Consider the following 14,526-nt stretch of genomic DNA (forward strand, 5'->3'; position numbering starts at 1 on the left):
GTCAGACTTGCTGTGAACTCTCTCAGCCTCTGTAAACAGAGAGAGTGAAGGAAAGAACTCGATAGCACTGTTGGAATATTGCACGAGCCCAGGCCCTTTAAGCACTTAGCATGGTGCCTGGCAAGTGCTAAATACCCAAGAAGTGTTTGCTCCTATTAATACACCTGCATTTATCTTAACGTAAAGAAGTCTACCACACGGTGCTGGAGGGCCGGGGAAGGTAGGTCTCGTTAGCCTGGGGCTTCGGGTAGTACCTGGCACAAGGCCCTGGGCAATTAACTGCAAATGAGTTTCTCCCTTTTCTGAAGCCAGGGTGGCTTTCTGCCCTTCCTCTCCTCAGGCTGGAGGAGTAGAGAATAAAGAGTCAGAGCAGCCGGGCATCCCTTCTCCTTTCCCCTTCCTACTTCTTTCCCCAATCTCCACCTCTCCCCACATCCCGAGGGCAAACAGAGTAGCAGGCGGGAGAAGGGAAACAGGACCAGGCTGAATGGTCTCAGCAGCACCGGGGTCCCCAGAGGCCACCGAAGCAGCTCGCTGATGGCTCAGATCCTGGCCAGGGCCCCGAGAGAGAGCCGAAATGACAAATAGCCTTGGCTTTGTTTTGGTTTCTTTATGTTGTGGCAGGAGGGAGGACCCTGAGGAGGAAGTGCTCCCCCTCCACTCCCACCTTCAGCCTCCATCCTCTACCCCTCTGCCCTGAAATGGTGGTTTCTCTGGACAGCAGGGAAAAAGCTTCCTCCCTGCCCCCAGCCCACTTCCAGACTGGCCACCTGCTCACCCTACAGGGCAGTCCACTCTGGGACTTTTCATGACAAACAGTCTCCTGGGTCCTTTGTGGGGTTTGTGTGAGAGACTGGGGAGCCTGCTTTGCTGATGAGGTCACCGTTCCTTGAGCTATTACCTTGCTTTCCTTGGCCAGAGCAAGCAGCAGGAATGCCTTGGAGCAGTGTTTGTTTGTGAAACATCAAATCCCTGCCTAGTTACACCCAAGGAGGTCAGCTTGCATCCAGACCCCAGTCCCTCAGTAGTTCTTTCGTCTTTAGTCCTGTGGATACAGGTGTCTGTTACCTGCCTCAGAACGAAAGGGCTGGAGCTCGGCCCAAACAGGATGGGCAGGGGCTAGCTTCCCTCTAGGAGCAGGAGGAGGACATGGGCAGGCACTGTGCTCTCCTGGGCCAACGTGCTTTGTAGATTTCATTTGCAGTCTAATTTCGCTGGTAGGGAATACGGGCAAGAGGCCAGGGCAGCATTTGGCAGCAAGGGGACATCTAGAGAGAGAGAGCTGTTTGAATTCACAGTGATTTCACTGTGAATTCCTGCCCTCCACTTCCTGCCTGGAGGCCAGTGGCCGTTGGCCGGCACTGAGCTGGCCCGTGGGCAGCCATCTCCGGCTGTAGGCACTGACCCCACAGGCCACACCCGGAGAGCAGGTAGCCTGGGCCCCTGCCAGCCTGGAGTTCTTGCCTGCCAGCTGCTGACGGGCCTGGCCCTGCAGTCTGGCCCCAGGCTCTGCAAACGATTCTATTTTAGGTTGCTGACTAGCTCTTCAGCCCTCATTCCTGTCTTGAGCTTCCTGAGTCACTTCTCGCTCCCTGCTCTGCTTCTTTCTGAATGGATTGGATTAGCATAACACCATATGTTAGAAAAGCAATTCACAATTTATAAAGCCTTTTTGTGCACCAGCTCTCTTCTGATCTTTCATCAGCCTGTGAGGTCCACTATGCAGGTAACTTAATCCGTATTTCACAGATGAGCAACAATGGAGGCACAAAATAACTCAGGCAGTTTGATCAATCACACACACACACACACACACACACACACACAGAGAGAGAGAGAGAGAGAGAGAGATTGAGAGAAGCATACTGCAAATCATTGTGGAGTTGAGTCTTAAGAATCAGGCTTCCAGGGGCGCCTGGGTGGCTCAGTGGGTTAAGCTGCTGCCTTCGGCTCAGGTCATGATCTCAGAGTCCCGCATCAGGCTCTCTGGTTGGTGGGGAGCCTGCTTCCCTCTCTCTCTCTCTCTGCCTGCCTCTCTGTCTACTGTGATCTCTCTCTGTCAAATAAATAAATAAAGCCTTAAAAACCTTAAAAAAAAAAAAAAAAGAATCAGGCTTCCAGTTTTGAATCCGATGCTCCTGCCTACATCCCACATATCTAGGTATTCACGCTATAGAGCCCTGGCAAGGGAGACCCTGCAGAAACACCTGCGGTGGCCATTTCTTTTCTTCTTGATGGAGGATGTTTGCTCCAGGGGAGCATTGCACTTTGAATCTGAGGTACCTAAAATACTGATGGGGGATAAGCAGAACTCTAGACGAAGGAGAGAAAGTAGCCTGAATTTGCTCCCACATTAGCGTTCCTAATCCCCTCCTTTCACCTCATGCTCAGGTTCCTAAGAAAACCTTTCCTCCATTCCTTGGGGGAATAAAGGATTGAAAACAGTTTACACTGTTAAAAGGCCTATCCTTCCGGACCTTAGCTCACCTTATAATTATGTGGTCTATGCCTCAACTTACTAGACAGGCACACCCAAACTCATTATCTTGTGAAAATGAATTAAGGAAATCTTTTCTAGGAGTCAGCATGGGAAGCTCTCACACACTTTCACTCTTCATCTATTGCTAATCCAATAGGAAAAGGTGGATTTTGCATGTGGCTCCTACTTGACTACCCCAGCAAGAGAAAGGAAAGCTTTCTTCTTCCCCAGGCAACAGCCCAGACAGTGAGAGACAGACATAACTCAGCCACTGGGAAGCCACTATACTTGGAACCCCCAGTTTACTCCAATGGGATTGTCCTTTCTAACAGCCTATCAATCTCCCACTTCCTACTTTGTTTCCTGGACTTATCTATGGTTTTGATGTAGTTTCTCTGTCCTAGATTGCAGTTTTCTGCTAGTCCTTAATAAACCCATATTTGCTAGTAAAATAACTGGCAGTTTTATTAGTCTCTGGGAGAGAGTACAAATTTTTAACAACTGGCATAGCATGGGCAGACAACCACTGAGAACAAACCTGAGACATAGTACTCAGTGGGTCTTGGAGCCCCCCTGCCCCTCCATAGTGCTACGTATTACCTACAGTTGCTGATCCATGGAAAGGTCTACAAGAGTCCCGGAGCAGGGCTGGGCACCCAGGGCCAAGGAGGGTACTTTGGGGGAACTCTGGGCATTGGCCATTGCCAGCTAGTGCCAAAGCATTTGGACATTTCCACACATGCACCACCATACTTGTACATGCCATTGTATATTAATACCAATTGTTTTGTTTAATCTTTTCTAGGACTTGAGGAGGAAGATACTACATTTGCTATTCAACAATGGAAGAAACTGAATCTTTATGCTATCCAACAACTCCTCAGGCTCTCACAGCTAGTGAGTTTCTGGAAGTTGGAGAAATTCAGGGCATGGAGTACTCAAGGTGGGAGGCTCTTTGTGAGACAGAGGTTGTGGGGGCCTTGAGCAGGCCAAGGGCACCCCTGAGGGCTCAGACCCCACCAGATGTCAGGGAGCAAGGGGATGGGGAAACAAACACAGAGAAAAAGTATGTGTGTGTGTTGATGCTGACTGGGAAGATGAAAGGGGATGGAGGTGGGCAGACACTGAGAAACTGGGAATAAGCCTGCCCTCATCGTAGGTTTGCTGTGGCCAGAGCTAGTCCCGAGAGAAACAAAGAAATCATCTTTACTGTTTGCTTTGCCTCTTGCCCTCTATGTGAATATTGTTACCCAGAGAATGTGATCCCATTTGGAGGACTATCTGTGGCATTTCATTTTTGAAATAGCGGTGTCGGGGCACCTGGGTGGCTCAGTGGGTTAAAGCCTCTGCCTTCGGCTCAGGTCATGGTCCCAGGGTCCTGGGATCGAGCCCTGCATCGGGCTTTCTGCTCAGTGGGGAACCTGCTTCCCCCTCTCTCTCTGCCTACTTGTGATCTCTGTCTGCCAAATAAATAAATAAGATCTTTAAAAAAAAAAAAAAAGAAAGAAAGAAATAGTGGTGTCTTGTTTATCAGGGGCTGCTGATTAACCGCTGAAGCCTGCCCCCCCACACCAAGCCCTTGCAGTTGCCAGGCTGGGTAAAATCCTGAGCTCTGTGGATGGTGATGTGAGCAGTGAGCTGGTTCTTGTTGAGGTAGGACCTCTCCCTGAAGAAGGCTGGGGCCCAGACGGTCAAAGAGCAGGAAACTCAATTTGCTCTTCTGTGGATGGAATCTGAAATGTTAATCAGCACTTGCCCAGAATTCCAGGTACTTCCCTCACCCCTCCCCTGCTATCTGGGCCTGGGTGGGATTCAGGTCCCTCCTATTCTTCCCGGAAAAGCACAGACCCTTTTTAGGCTGTCAGGCAAAGGCCTAGCAGCTTGCCCCCTGAGAGGGGAGTTTAACCTCATGGTAACCTGTGCTCCAATGGGTTTGCCCAGCACTCGGGATGTATGAAGTCTCCAGGAGTGGCAGCCTTGTGGGAAAAGATTATGATGTGAAGTGGTATGAATCTCTCTACTGGGTTTTCCCAGAGACCCTAACTAGGGGCTAAGAAACAGGCCCAGCTTCCCTATCAATGAGCAAGTCCCATGTCAGGTTTCTCCTGCAGCCACTCTCTTTGACAGCACATGCCTTTTCCCAAACTCTATGCTGCCTCCCAGCAAAGGATATTCATCTGTGCAAATCTTGCCCCAAGTCCAGAGTGACCCAAGAAACGCCCCAAATAGAAAACTTTTTTCTAGTCATGTGGCCTATCTGCAAAATGAAATCTTTCTTCCTGGGCATGTTGGCAAGGTGTTCACCACAAACCTCTCAACAGAGGCTGACATTTCTCAACATTAAACACTAACTGCAATTCCTGAGGATTAGAATCTCCTCGGGAGATTCATCTTCTTGTGTTTTTCCTTGCTGGTCCCTAGGTCTCTGCCAATTTAGAGTCAGAGACAACACATCACATGATTCCTTTTAAAATTGGGCTCTGGCTGCCGTGGCTCTGCCTACCCACTGTCCATCTGCCTGCTCTGAAGACAACACAAGGATTGGGAGGGGTGGGGAGACAGCCAGAGAGCACACAAGTAAGAACTGAACTATTTGACTGGACCTGGTCCTAACAGAGGCAATTTTATTACCCTAAATGTCCTGGAAACCCTGGTGCCTCTGGCGCAAGAAGACTCCAGGCTCCGTCATCCTGGACAGCAGTCTGAGCTAGCCTTGGCACCCTTTTGCAAGTGGCTGTAATGTGAGTCACAGGGGCAGGCTCCAGGGAGGCTGAACAGGAGGTGGGCATGGAGGAAAAAGGCTGCCCTGGCCTCGGGGGAGAGAGGCCAGCAGGCTGGGATGTTCAGTGGGCCCCCTGGGATTTGTGGTGAGGACTGGGGGGTGGGCATTGGGGAGGAGGGTGAGCCCAGAGGGGACAGGTCATGCCAGGCCAAGCCCTGTCAGAAATGGCCCTGGTGTTGACTGTTGGGCAGGGCCCATAATATGAAAACCAGACATTGCCTTAGGATGGAAAGAACATTCTGGATTCTTTCTCACAATCCTTTTCATTTAGGTAAAGGAACAATGAGGCCCAGATTTGTAATTCTTTCCCTTGGTGAAAGCCTTCTCTTATTCAATGAAGGAGCCTCATACTCTTATGGTGGTTTATTGATGTCACAAACAAAGCATACTTTATTTTTATTTGAATTGGTCAGTTAAAACATTCTATGCAAGGCAAACACTTCATCATGAAATATTTAAATTAAAAATAAATAACTCAGTTCCATCCTACAGAAATCTCCTGCTGCCCCATATAAATGGAGGACATCAGCTATTGACTAAATAAGTTGAAATAGTTTTAGGATACTCTGATTGATAGGTCCAGCATAAATCACCTGCTTGCTTCTTAACTGTGCTCCAGGCCCTGTTATCAGTACTGTGCAAGACTATTAGTCCATTGAGACTAGGCCCTCATTGAAAGAGTATTCGAAGCCCGGGTTTCCAAATTATGTTCCAACATGAGGATTGGGTGCTGACCATCTAAAACAATGGCTGAAGGGCAGGGATCAGCAAGGTGAAAGCCAAAACCCAGTCCTCTTATCCCTCCATGCCTCCTTACGGTTCACCCGGAGATGCGGAAGCAGGTAACTTAGCAAAATGTGACACATGGCCAGAGTGTGTCTATGAGTAACGGTTGAGACTGGTAACATGGCCAAATTCCTCATTGTACCAAGACGTGGTGATTTCTGGGTGAGTCTCCGTCTCCGTGTCACCATGGAGTGCCTAATTTTGCTAAACGGGTTAGATTAATTTAAGCTTCTGGGTCCTGCACAGGCCGGCATTCCTAACTGACCACTGCACGCCTGTGTCTCAGACTCTGCTGTCACACGGTGCTCCTGGCGGCCTCTGCCAGTCATGTGTGGTTAGCATTTGAGATGAAAATTATTTACTAACCTCGATCTTTCTCTGTGTTTGGAACTATTTTGTGTGAAGGAATAGATACAAACACCAGGCACTGAATCCTGACACCCATGTGGGCCAGGCGCCTTGAGACTAATCATGTAACGGCTTTAAACTGTCATCATTGGAATGGATAAGGACATCTCACTCAGAGTTGTGAGGGAGAATGTATGTAAAGTGCTCAGTGTCATGTCTGACGCATGGTAGGCATTTAATAGATGAGAGCTGTTGTATTGTATGATCATTGTAAGTCTATTGATGTTAACTATGGGATTGATGATGACATTTCCATTAAAAGAAGGAAAGCACAATATTATATACTAAGTTGAACCATATGAAACTGATCGGTTGTTTCTGACCTACAGAGAAGGCAATTACTTCAAGGTCAACCCAATACTTAATGATGTATTTCATTTAAATCACTTACTTTTTCCAACCTTATCAAATTTTTCCTTTCAAACATTGCCCCCAGAGTCCTATTCCTACCCCTCCAAACCTTCCTCAAATCAGTTGCTAGAGTGAGCAAAGCAAGGAGTCTGGCAGACTTGAGAACCTAGTATCCTGTTCCACTAACTGTCTGTCTTAAGGCCTTGGCTTCGCCATCTGTAGACTGGGTACAATTGTGCTTTCCTTAGCAGGGATAGTGGACGGGAAAGCACTTTCAAAAGTTAAAATCATTTTGCCAATGCAAGGTATTATTAATTTCACTAGCCTATGCCACTTCAGAGAACATTAGCATTCAACATTTAATTTTTAATCATGTTTCTCTATAGAAAAGCTGCACGTAAAAGAATAGAGAATTCATGCAATCATGCCAAATGATCAATACTGATCTTGAGAATACTGTAAAATGAATATTAGAACTATAAGTAAATATATAGTGCTTTGTCTTTAGAAATTATACCTTGTCAAGATGAAATAAATGTGATAAGAGGAATAGTAGGAACCACTGTGTTTACAAGGGCCTCAAACATCAAGCTCTTATATTTATAACAGAAATCACATACATTAGAACAACTTACAAGGAAGACTGAGGAATTGCCTGCTTCTTCCCCTGGAGGTCTTTAAAATGGGTTGGGAAAGTTTGATTGTGGTGTGATTTTGCTTTAAGATAAGGACAGAGTTTATATCTATCTCCCAAAGCCACTTTCAGACCAATGGCTTTATTGGTTCTAAGAAGGCACACTTTTCTTTTGCCTTCCAGGGGAGTCCCTTGCCTGTACCCTAAGCCAGGGCTATTGGTTAATAAGAAATGGTGATGTGTTTGGACCAGCTACTAGCAGAGGTGAATGTGGCTCAGTTCCAATCTGAAGTTTTCTCCCCTATATGCAGTGAACTTTGACCAATGCATGGACCCTGGGGAGAGTCACCTTTAGTCAGCCTCAAAGGCACAGTTGGTAGCACCCACGTATTCAGCCTTCTTCTTGTGCCTTGTCCACATTTTCCGGAGGAGGCTAGGGACCCCGCAGGAAGCACTTCCTGTCAGCGGTAGGGAGGCTTCTGCTCCCTGGGGCAGGGTCGGATACTCTTCAGTCATCTTCTTGAGATGTCTGGATCTAAAGAAAAGCCAGGGGGGAGGGAGGACAGTTATTTCACAGAGTCAGACTTTTAATGTTTGCCCTCAAGGAGTAGACACAACTCTTAATTCTCTTCTGCTCATACATCCTGTGACCAGGATAGAGGGTCACTGTTGGGACACATGTACAGGTGACTTCTTTTGGAGGATCCTCACATGGGATGAGGGAAGGAGGTGGCTCTAGCACAGTGGTTTATGGATCTCAAGTTCTGCTCATGTCCCAAGTTCTCCTTTTCCACCCATCCCACTTATAGACCAACAATCTTGATGGAAAGGGCAAGCTTCCCAAAGCTTTAAGCTGCTGAAAGAGTCTGAGTCCTAGGGGTACATGTGGCTGCTCACTCACTGGCCTCAGGCAAGTGACTTAATCTCAGCCAGCCTCAGTTTCCTCATGTACAAAAGGGGGATAATATCATCAAACTCACAGGACTTGTGAGGAGGAGAATGAGCTAATAAAGCATTGGGCTCCTTGTAGACCTCCATGAATGTTTATCTTTCTCCTCACTTTCTCCTCCTAGGTGAAAGAAATGGCCTTCCTTTTCAAAAGCCAGCCTCCAGGAACACATGGAAATGAAGACATCTGAGCTCAGAGAGAAAGGAACCATGGAGAACCTTCTGGACACAGCTATATGGAGCAGAAAGGTTGGTCTTTTTAGCTCAGCAGGTTGTTGTGGGCTTACTCCAACTTCCAGCAATAGCTATTGCTGCTCAGGACCATTTGAACTAGACCTTCAAACAATCCATGTGCCTTTCTGATTTTTCTCCAGTTAGGTCCTAGTACATTGAGTAACTTGGTTTTTATCATTCTTTCTAGACGATTTTCTTTCATCTAGAAGAGCTTCATATTGGTTGCTTCCTCCTTGGACTCCCAAGCTTCCAAGGTGTACACACTTGGGTTGATATTTTAGCCCATGGTCCCTCCAGTGTACACATCTCACATGCTCCCAAGAATGTGTCTTTCCAACTGCTAGATTGTAGGTTTCTTGAAAAATAAAACAGTCAGAGTTTGTGCTAAGTTCTTCACGTATCATCCCATTTTGTTCTCACAATAATCCTTCAAGAGGGGTATTACGATCATCCCCATTTTTTTTTTTTTTTTTTTTAAATAAGTGAGGGCATGGAGGTTATGATAACTTGCCTAAAGTCACAGCGGGTTAGTGGTGGCCCTGGGCAAGCAAGAAGCTGGGAGTCAAGAGACCACACCCTTCATTACCCCCTAAGCCACTTTTCTACTACATGTGGTATGGACGATCGTGGCGAGGCATCAATGTACATATTGACTTGAGTTTCAGACACCTGCTTGCCATTTTCTTAGTGCAACCTTGAAGGCAGTGAGAGAATTGCTGGGATGGGGGAGGGGACTATCTACTCTCCTGCTACTCTCGCTGCTGGTTCTGGATCAAAGTTAACAATAACATGGGGGTTAATACATTTGGTTTGAAACTTTGGTATCTTACATATTTTTTTACCTTTGGGCCGGGGCCCTTCACCTAATTCATGAGACATTTCTGACACCACTGTGCCTACAGGGAGGCTCAGAATGCGACCTGTGATTACATTTATCTAATTAACCAAAAACTCTCCCAAATGACACTTCTCCAAGTCTAAAGAGTGGTGTTAATGAAGTGGAAACCATCAAAAACACTTCAGCTTAATCCTAGGGAAACAGTTGATGAGGCGCCACAGAGACCCAGGATTATTGCCCTCATTAAAAGGTAATTTAAAGCTGGCATGGGTTTTGTGTTAGCATCTTGAGTGTCTGTAAGCTGGGCCACCTGTTACTCTCATGTGATAGGACCAGGAGTGGGTGGGGGGCCCTGGCACTTACCCTCGCGTCAGAACAGCTCCCTTCTCTGAGGCTGTGGCCGCCGCCTCGAGCACGCTGGGGGCTTTCACTGAGATCCGGGCCACCGGAGGAATCTGCGTGGTGCAGAAGGGGAAGGGAAGATGAGGATGTGGCCATGATCCCCACTCTCGCATTGACCGGAGCCAGTTGAAAGGGGGATGTCTCCGTCCATCCACCACCCAGGGCAATAGTCCTCAAGCTTTGACTAGCATCGAGACTCCCCTGCGGGGCTGGTCACCACTGTGCGTGGCCTACCCCAGTTTCTGATCCAATAGGTCTGACATGGGCTTGAAAATCTGCGTTTCTAACAAGTTCCTGGGTGCTGCCAGTCCCAGGACCCCACACTGAGAACCACTGACCCAGAGAACTTGAGAGAGAGAGGGCGCACAACTCAATTTTACCTGAAAACTCTGTCCCCCGCCCCCACCCCCATTACCTATGTCTACTTTGTTGCCAAATCCTGCAGATTCATGCTTTGAAAGACTGCCTCGGGTAGTGCCATCCTCCCCCATCTCCTCTGCCACACGCAGCCTTCCGATCCAGTCACCCGGGAACTCCTTGCTTTGGACCAGCCCCACCACTGACCCCAGCCCCACTGGATTTGCAGTGCCTGCCCACGGCAGGTCAGACAGAGGCCAACTCTGGAAGCACAGGCTCCTCAGAACCCAGCTCTCCCTCATCTATGCAGCTCTACCTCTGTTAATCCCCCGTGGGTACCGTGGGTACCGTGACAGCTCCTATCCCAGTGTGGCTGGTCCTGCCTCCCCTCCTGCTCACACTCATTCCCATGCTCAACAAAGCTTTTCCTCATGCACAGGCGCAGCGCTACATCTTCCTTCGGCTTTTCCTTCATCCTCTGGACAGAGCCTCATTTCTGCCTGCCCTTCAGAGCCACTTCTTCCCGGAGGCCTTTCCTCAGGCTGGTGGCCTGAGTTGATTTCTCTCGGTCCTCATGCCCCATGTCCCCACAGTACTGAGAACCTATGTGACATATTTCAGCAATTCCCCAGTTCTTTCTATGGTTCGCTTCTTGTTTCATAGGCTCCCAGTTCTCAGAAAAGTGCTATGATGTGTGTCAGGGTCTGGCACTTAATCCCTTTGGCGGTGCTCTGCAGCCTTCCTAGAGATGGTGAGTGCTCAAGAAGCATGACGACCTAACAAGGGTTAAATCCAGAATTGGCTTAGTCAACAGACATATGCTATGCTTTGTTCCTTCACCCCAACCCCACTGAAGGCTTAGGGTCACCACATTCTTGAAATTGCTGGGAAATTCCAGGTTGAGGACATGATGATTAACTGTCCCCTTCTCTCCCTAGCTGGCCAAATGTTGTGGGCAGAGTTACTGTGCCACCTTGTGGCCTCTCAGGAGCTCTCTCTCCCCATCGTGCCAACAGCCCAGCCCCGGGAACATATACCGCCTCTCCTCCACTGTCCTCAGTCCTCCTCCAGTACGTTGCAGCACTGAGTCAGAATTAGCTGTACGAGCTCTGACTCATTCTTCCACCCTGGGATAAGGGGCCTCTGATCAACTGCAGGACCCCTGCTTTACTGTCTCAGGCTCAAGGGAAAGAGTCAGTCCTGCTGCCTTTCTTTTGCCACTGTGTCCCCATGACCATCCTGTCCCATTGCAACTCCTTCTGGTCTCCCAGAAGTAGTTCTCTGCCAAGGCTACTATGTGAGCCCAGCCCAGAGACTTGGAGCAGGTAATCCAAGGATGTGAGCCACCCTCTTCCCCTTAACTTTGGTCTTCTTCTGACCACAGCTAAGGGCAGCTCTTTGTGCTGTCACAGCCTGGAAATCTGTGGCAAAGGCCCAGCCATCCTCATTTTCTCTTGAGGACTAGGTTGGGGCAGAGGGCTCCTGATAAAACAGATTGGCCCATCTCTCCTCTTTCTGTGGTTCTCCTAGTACAGGGATGACCTAAATGAGGTATTTGGATTAGATTTTCTGCTCAGACAGGGAGCAAAGGGCTCACTGTCCAGTTTGTTTCAGAATGATGAGGGGGCTGGCCCACACAATCTCCAGGGTCTTTTCTAGTCCTCACCTGGCACGATCCACCCATCTGGAGAGCTACTGCTCACAGAGACCAGGGTGCCTGAGCTGGCCTCACCTCTAGCCACGATTCCACCCCTACTGTGCAAACCTAAAGGGTACCCACATTCATGCCCAGAAGAAGATGCAGGAGATTTTTTTTTCCCTAGAGGGACCCTGAGCTAGATCTGGATGTGCACCTCCTGATCTGCCTTCAAAGAAGGACAAGCTGCCACCATGCGGGTAGCTCATGTACCATAATGGAGCAAGGAGGAAACAAAGGCTTGGCTATTTGGTCCCAACTCGGGACAAGGGGGAGGGGTAGCAATGGCCCCAGAACTTCCGCCAGTAGGTATCCCATGTGCATGGCAGTTCAGCCTCCTAGCGATCTGAACTCCCTCCTCCTGTCACAGGTACTGATCCCTAATACAAATCTCATACCCCCTACCCTGCATCTCAGAGTCTGCCTTCAGAGACCCCGACTGGGAACAGACATCCTCCAGAGGTGTCCTGGGCGCAGATGCCTGGTGTTTCATGTTTTCACAACATTTAAGACCCTTGACAGGCAACTCTTGACCTCTTAGCTGCCCCTGGGAATTAGTCAGGCCTGTCCACCTGGCATGGGCCTACCACAGAAACCACTTCTTTCTCCCTGTGTTTGAGATGTCCCCTAGGCAACACCTTTTTCTGTTTGCCTGAGAGCTGAATTTCTGGCAAGAAAGAGAACACCATCCAGTGGTGACTGACGTTGGGAGCCGAAAACCTGCAGGTAGGCTTTTCTAGTAATCTTCATGGCTGCAAGAAAGGACAGGCTGAGGAGTTTAAAGCACAACATGGAGAACTAACCAGGCTTATTTTACTTACCAAAGACTTTCCATATGCTCGATTCCCACACAGATTGGAAGATTTGGGTTCCAAACTCCCTACTGCAAGGTTGAACAGAGGAGGCATTACTCAGTGGTACTCTGTGTTCCACTTCCCCCCGCTTCTGCGTCAATGATCTCATTAGCTAATCAGTCACAAGCTGGGAATTTCTAAAGCCCTTTGTGCCAAGCAGCAAGATCGGGCAGGAGGGTCAGGCAACAGGACAACTGTCGAGTGGGTCACCTGCATCCCTGGCAGTCTTCTGGGTGTGGGATGGGTAGGGATGGTAGAACTAATGTCTAAGAAGATCATGTGTGTGGAAGCATTTAGTATGTCTGCGGGCAGTAGGTGCTCAGAGAATGTGCCCTTAGCTTGTCCTTCCTTCCTAAGGTGCCACATCACAAGAGGTTATCAGGAGTTCAGTCTTTGCTGCTGGGATCGATTTAGCTTGCTAAATCTGTGCAGTCCTCTCTGGAAATGAGCAGAGAAGCCTGTCTGCAGTGGGAGGCCCAGCTTCATGATGTGCGAGTGTTGGAGATGATCAGAGTCCTGAGACATTGGCTACACAGGACTTATGTGAGAAACTTCTTGCTATGCCTTTATTCCTGAAGCCCGACCTACTTCTGAGTAATCTCTACCCTGCAGTCTTTAGCTTCTGAGAAACCAGGTGTTGAGCTGAGGGAGCTGGCAATAGGTAGAGGAAAATTGGCTTTCGATCTAGTCCTCTCCTTGGGCAGACATTCCAGAACAAGCCCCATCCTATCACACTATAAAAATAGAGATAAAACACTCCCCAACTCAAGGAAGAAAACATTTCAATGCTAATAAAATGAAGTTAAAGACTACCGAGATTGAATCATAATTTATAGTGTATAAGTAATAATAGCAGCTCAGAGTTTTGAGTATTTACTGTGTCAGGCACTGTGCTGAGTATGAAACACATAGACATTATCTCATTTAACCCTTACCATAACCTTGTTAGGTAGGTATCATAATAGTCCTCACCTTCCAGATGAGGAAATCGAGGCCTCGGAGATACATAACAGAGGAAGCCAGGTAAGGATAATCTAGGGAATGGCAAACTGCTTTGGGGGACTTGCAGGGCTGGAGAAACGTGACTGAGGGACACCCTAGCCCATTATGGGAGGTATTTGCCAGGTAGAAACAGGGAGGACACTCAGCAGAAAGAAGAGGGTCTGGGAAGTTCCTGGAAATAGAATATAATGGCACAGTCCCAGAATTGCACTGCAGCTCAGGGTTTCTGTGTATATGGATGGGTGGGGACAGGAGTGTGTCACAGGAGGTGGTCCTGGAGAGGCCACCAGCAGAGAACAGATTCTGGGGGGCTTGAACATGGTTTGGAGGGCAGTGGGGGTAGGAAGGACAGTGGAGCAGAAGGATGGCAGAGGTAGATTTCTGCTTTAGACAGACCCCTCTGGTAACCTGGTAGAGGAAAGAAGGACTACTGGCTGAGGGCCAGGGTTGGAGGCTACACACCAGAGATGGGTCTGAGCCTGGGTAGCCTGAGGTAGGTACCAAGAGGGAGAGATGAGACATATCCAGGAGTTGACATTGTCAGTGTTTAGTATGTGATGTGGTGGGTGGAGTGGGGGTAGGGAGGACAAGGGGGTGTTAAGGAAAATAACCCTGCTGAGAAAGGAAGGGATTCATTCCATTTGAACAAGTTGGTTCTGAGGTGCCCGAGGACATCTTGGTGGAAACATTCCTTAGGTGGCGGATTCTCCAGGGCCTAGGAGGTGGTTGTCCCCATTCCAGGCATTTGAGGCTCA

General features: G+C 48.5%; 1 protein-coding gene and 1 long non-coding RNA gene across 2 annotated transcripts in view; one reads left to right on the forward strand and one right to left on the reverse strand.

The window, feature by feature from the left end:
* LOC309858858 lies at positions 1-9,010 on the forward strand. The gene is made up of 4 exons (XR_014308384.1): positions 1-220; positions 3,285-3,376; positions 8,514-8,637; positions 8,810-9,010. It is a non-coding gene; the product is annotated as an uncharacterized lncRNA (long non-coding RNA).
* Positions 5,610-14,526, reverse strand: part of VXN (vexin) — a 24,271-nt gene continuing 15,354 nt past the window's right edge. Inside the window, exons 4-6 of the mRNA XM_082719161.1 lie at positions 12,737-12,798; positions 9,824-9,915; positions 5,610-7,975 (exon numbers count right to left, since the gene is read on the reverse strand). Coding sequence (XP_082575287.1) covers positions 7,792-7,975; positions 9,824-9,915; positions 12,737-12,798 — 338 coding nt within the window. The 3' untranslated portion in view covers positions 5,610-7,791. The remainder of the gene's footprint in view (positions 7,976-9,823; positions 9,916-12,736; positions 12,799-14,526) is intronic.

The sequence above is a fragment of the Mustela nivalis genome, assembly GCF_964662115.1.
Source record: "Mustela nivalis genome assembly, chromosome: 2".
Taxonomy (NCBI): Eukaryota; Metazoa; Chordata; class Mammalia; order Carnivora; family Mustelidae; genus Mustela; species Mustela nivalis.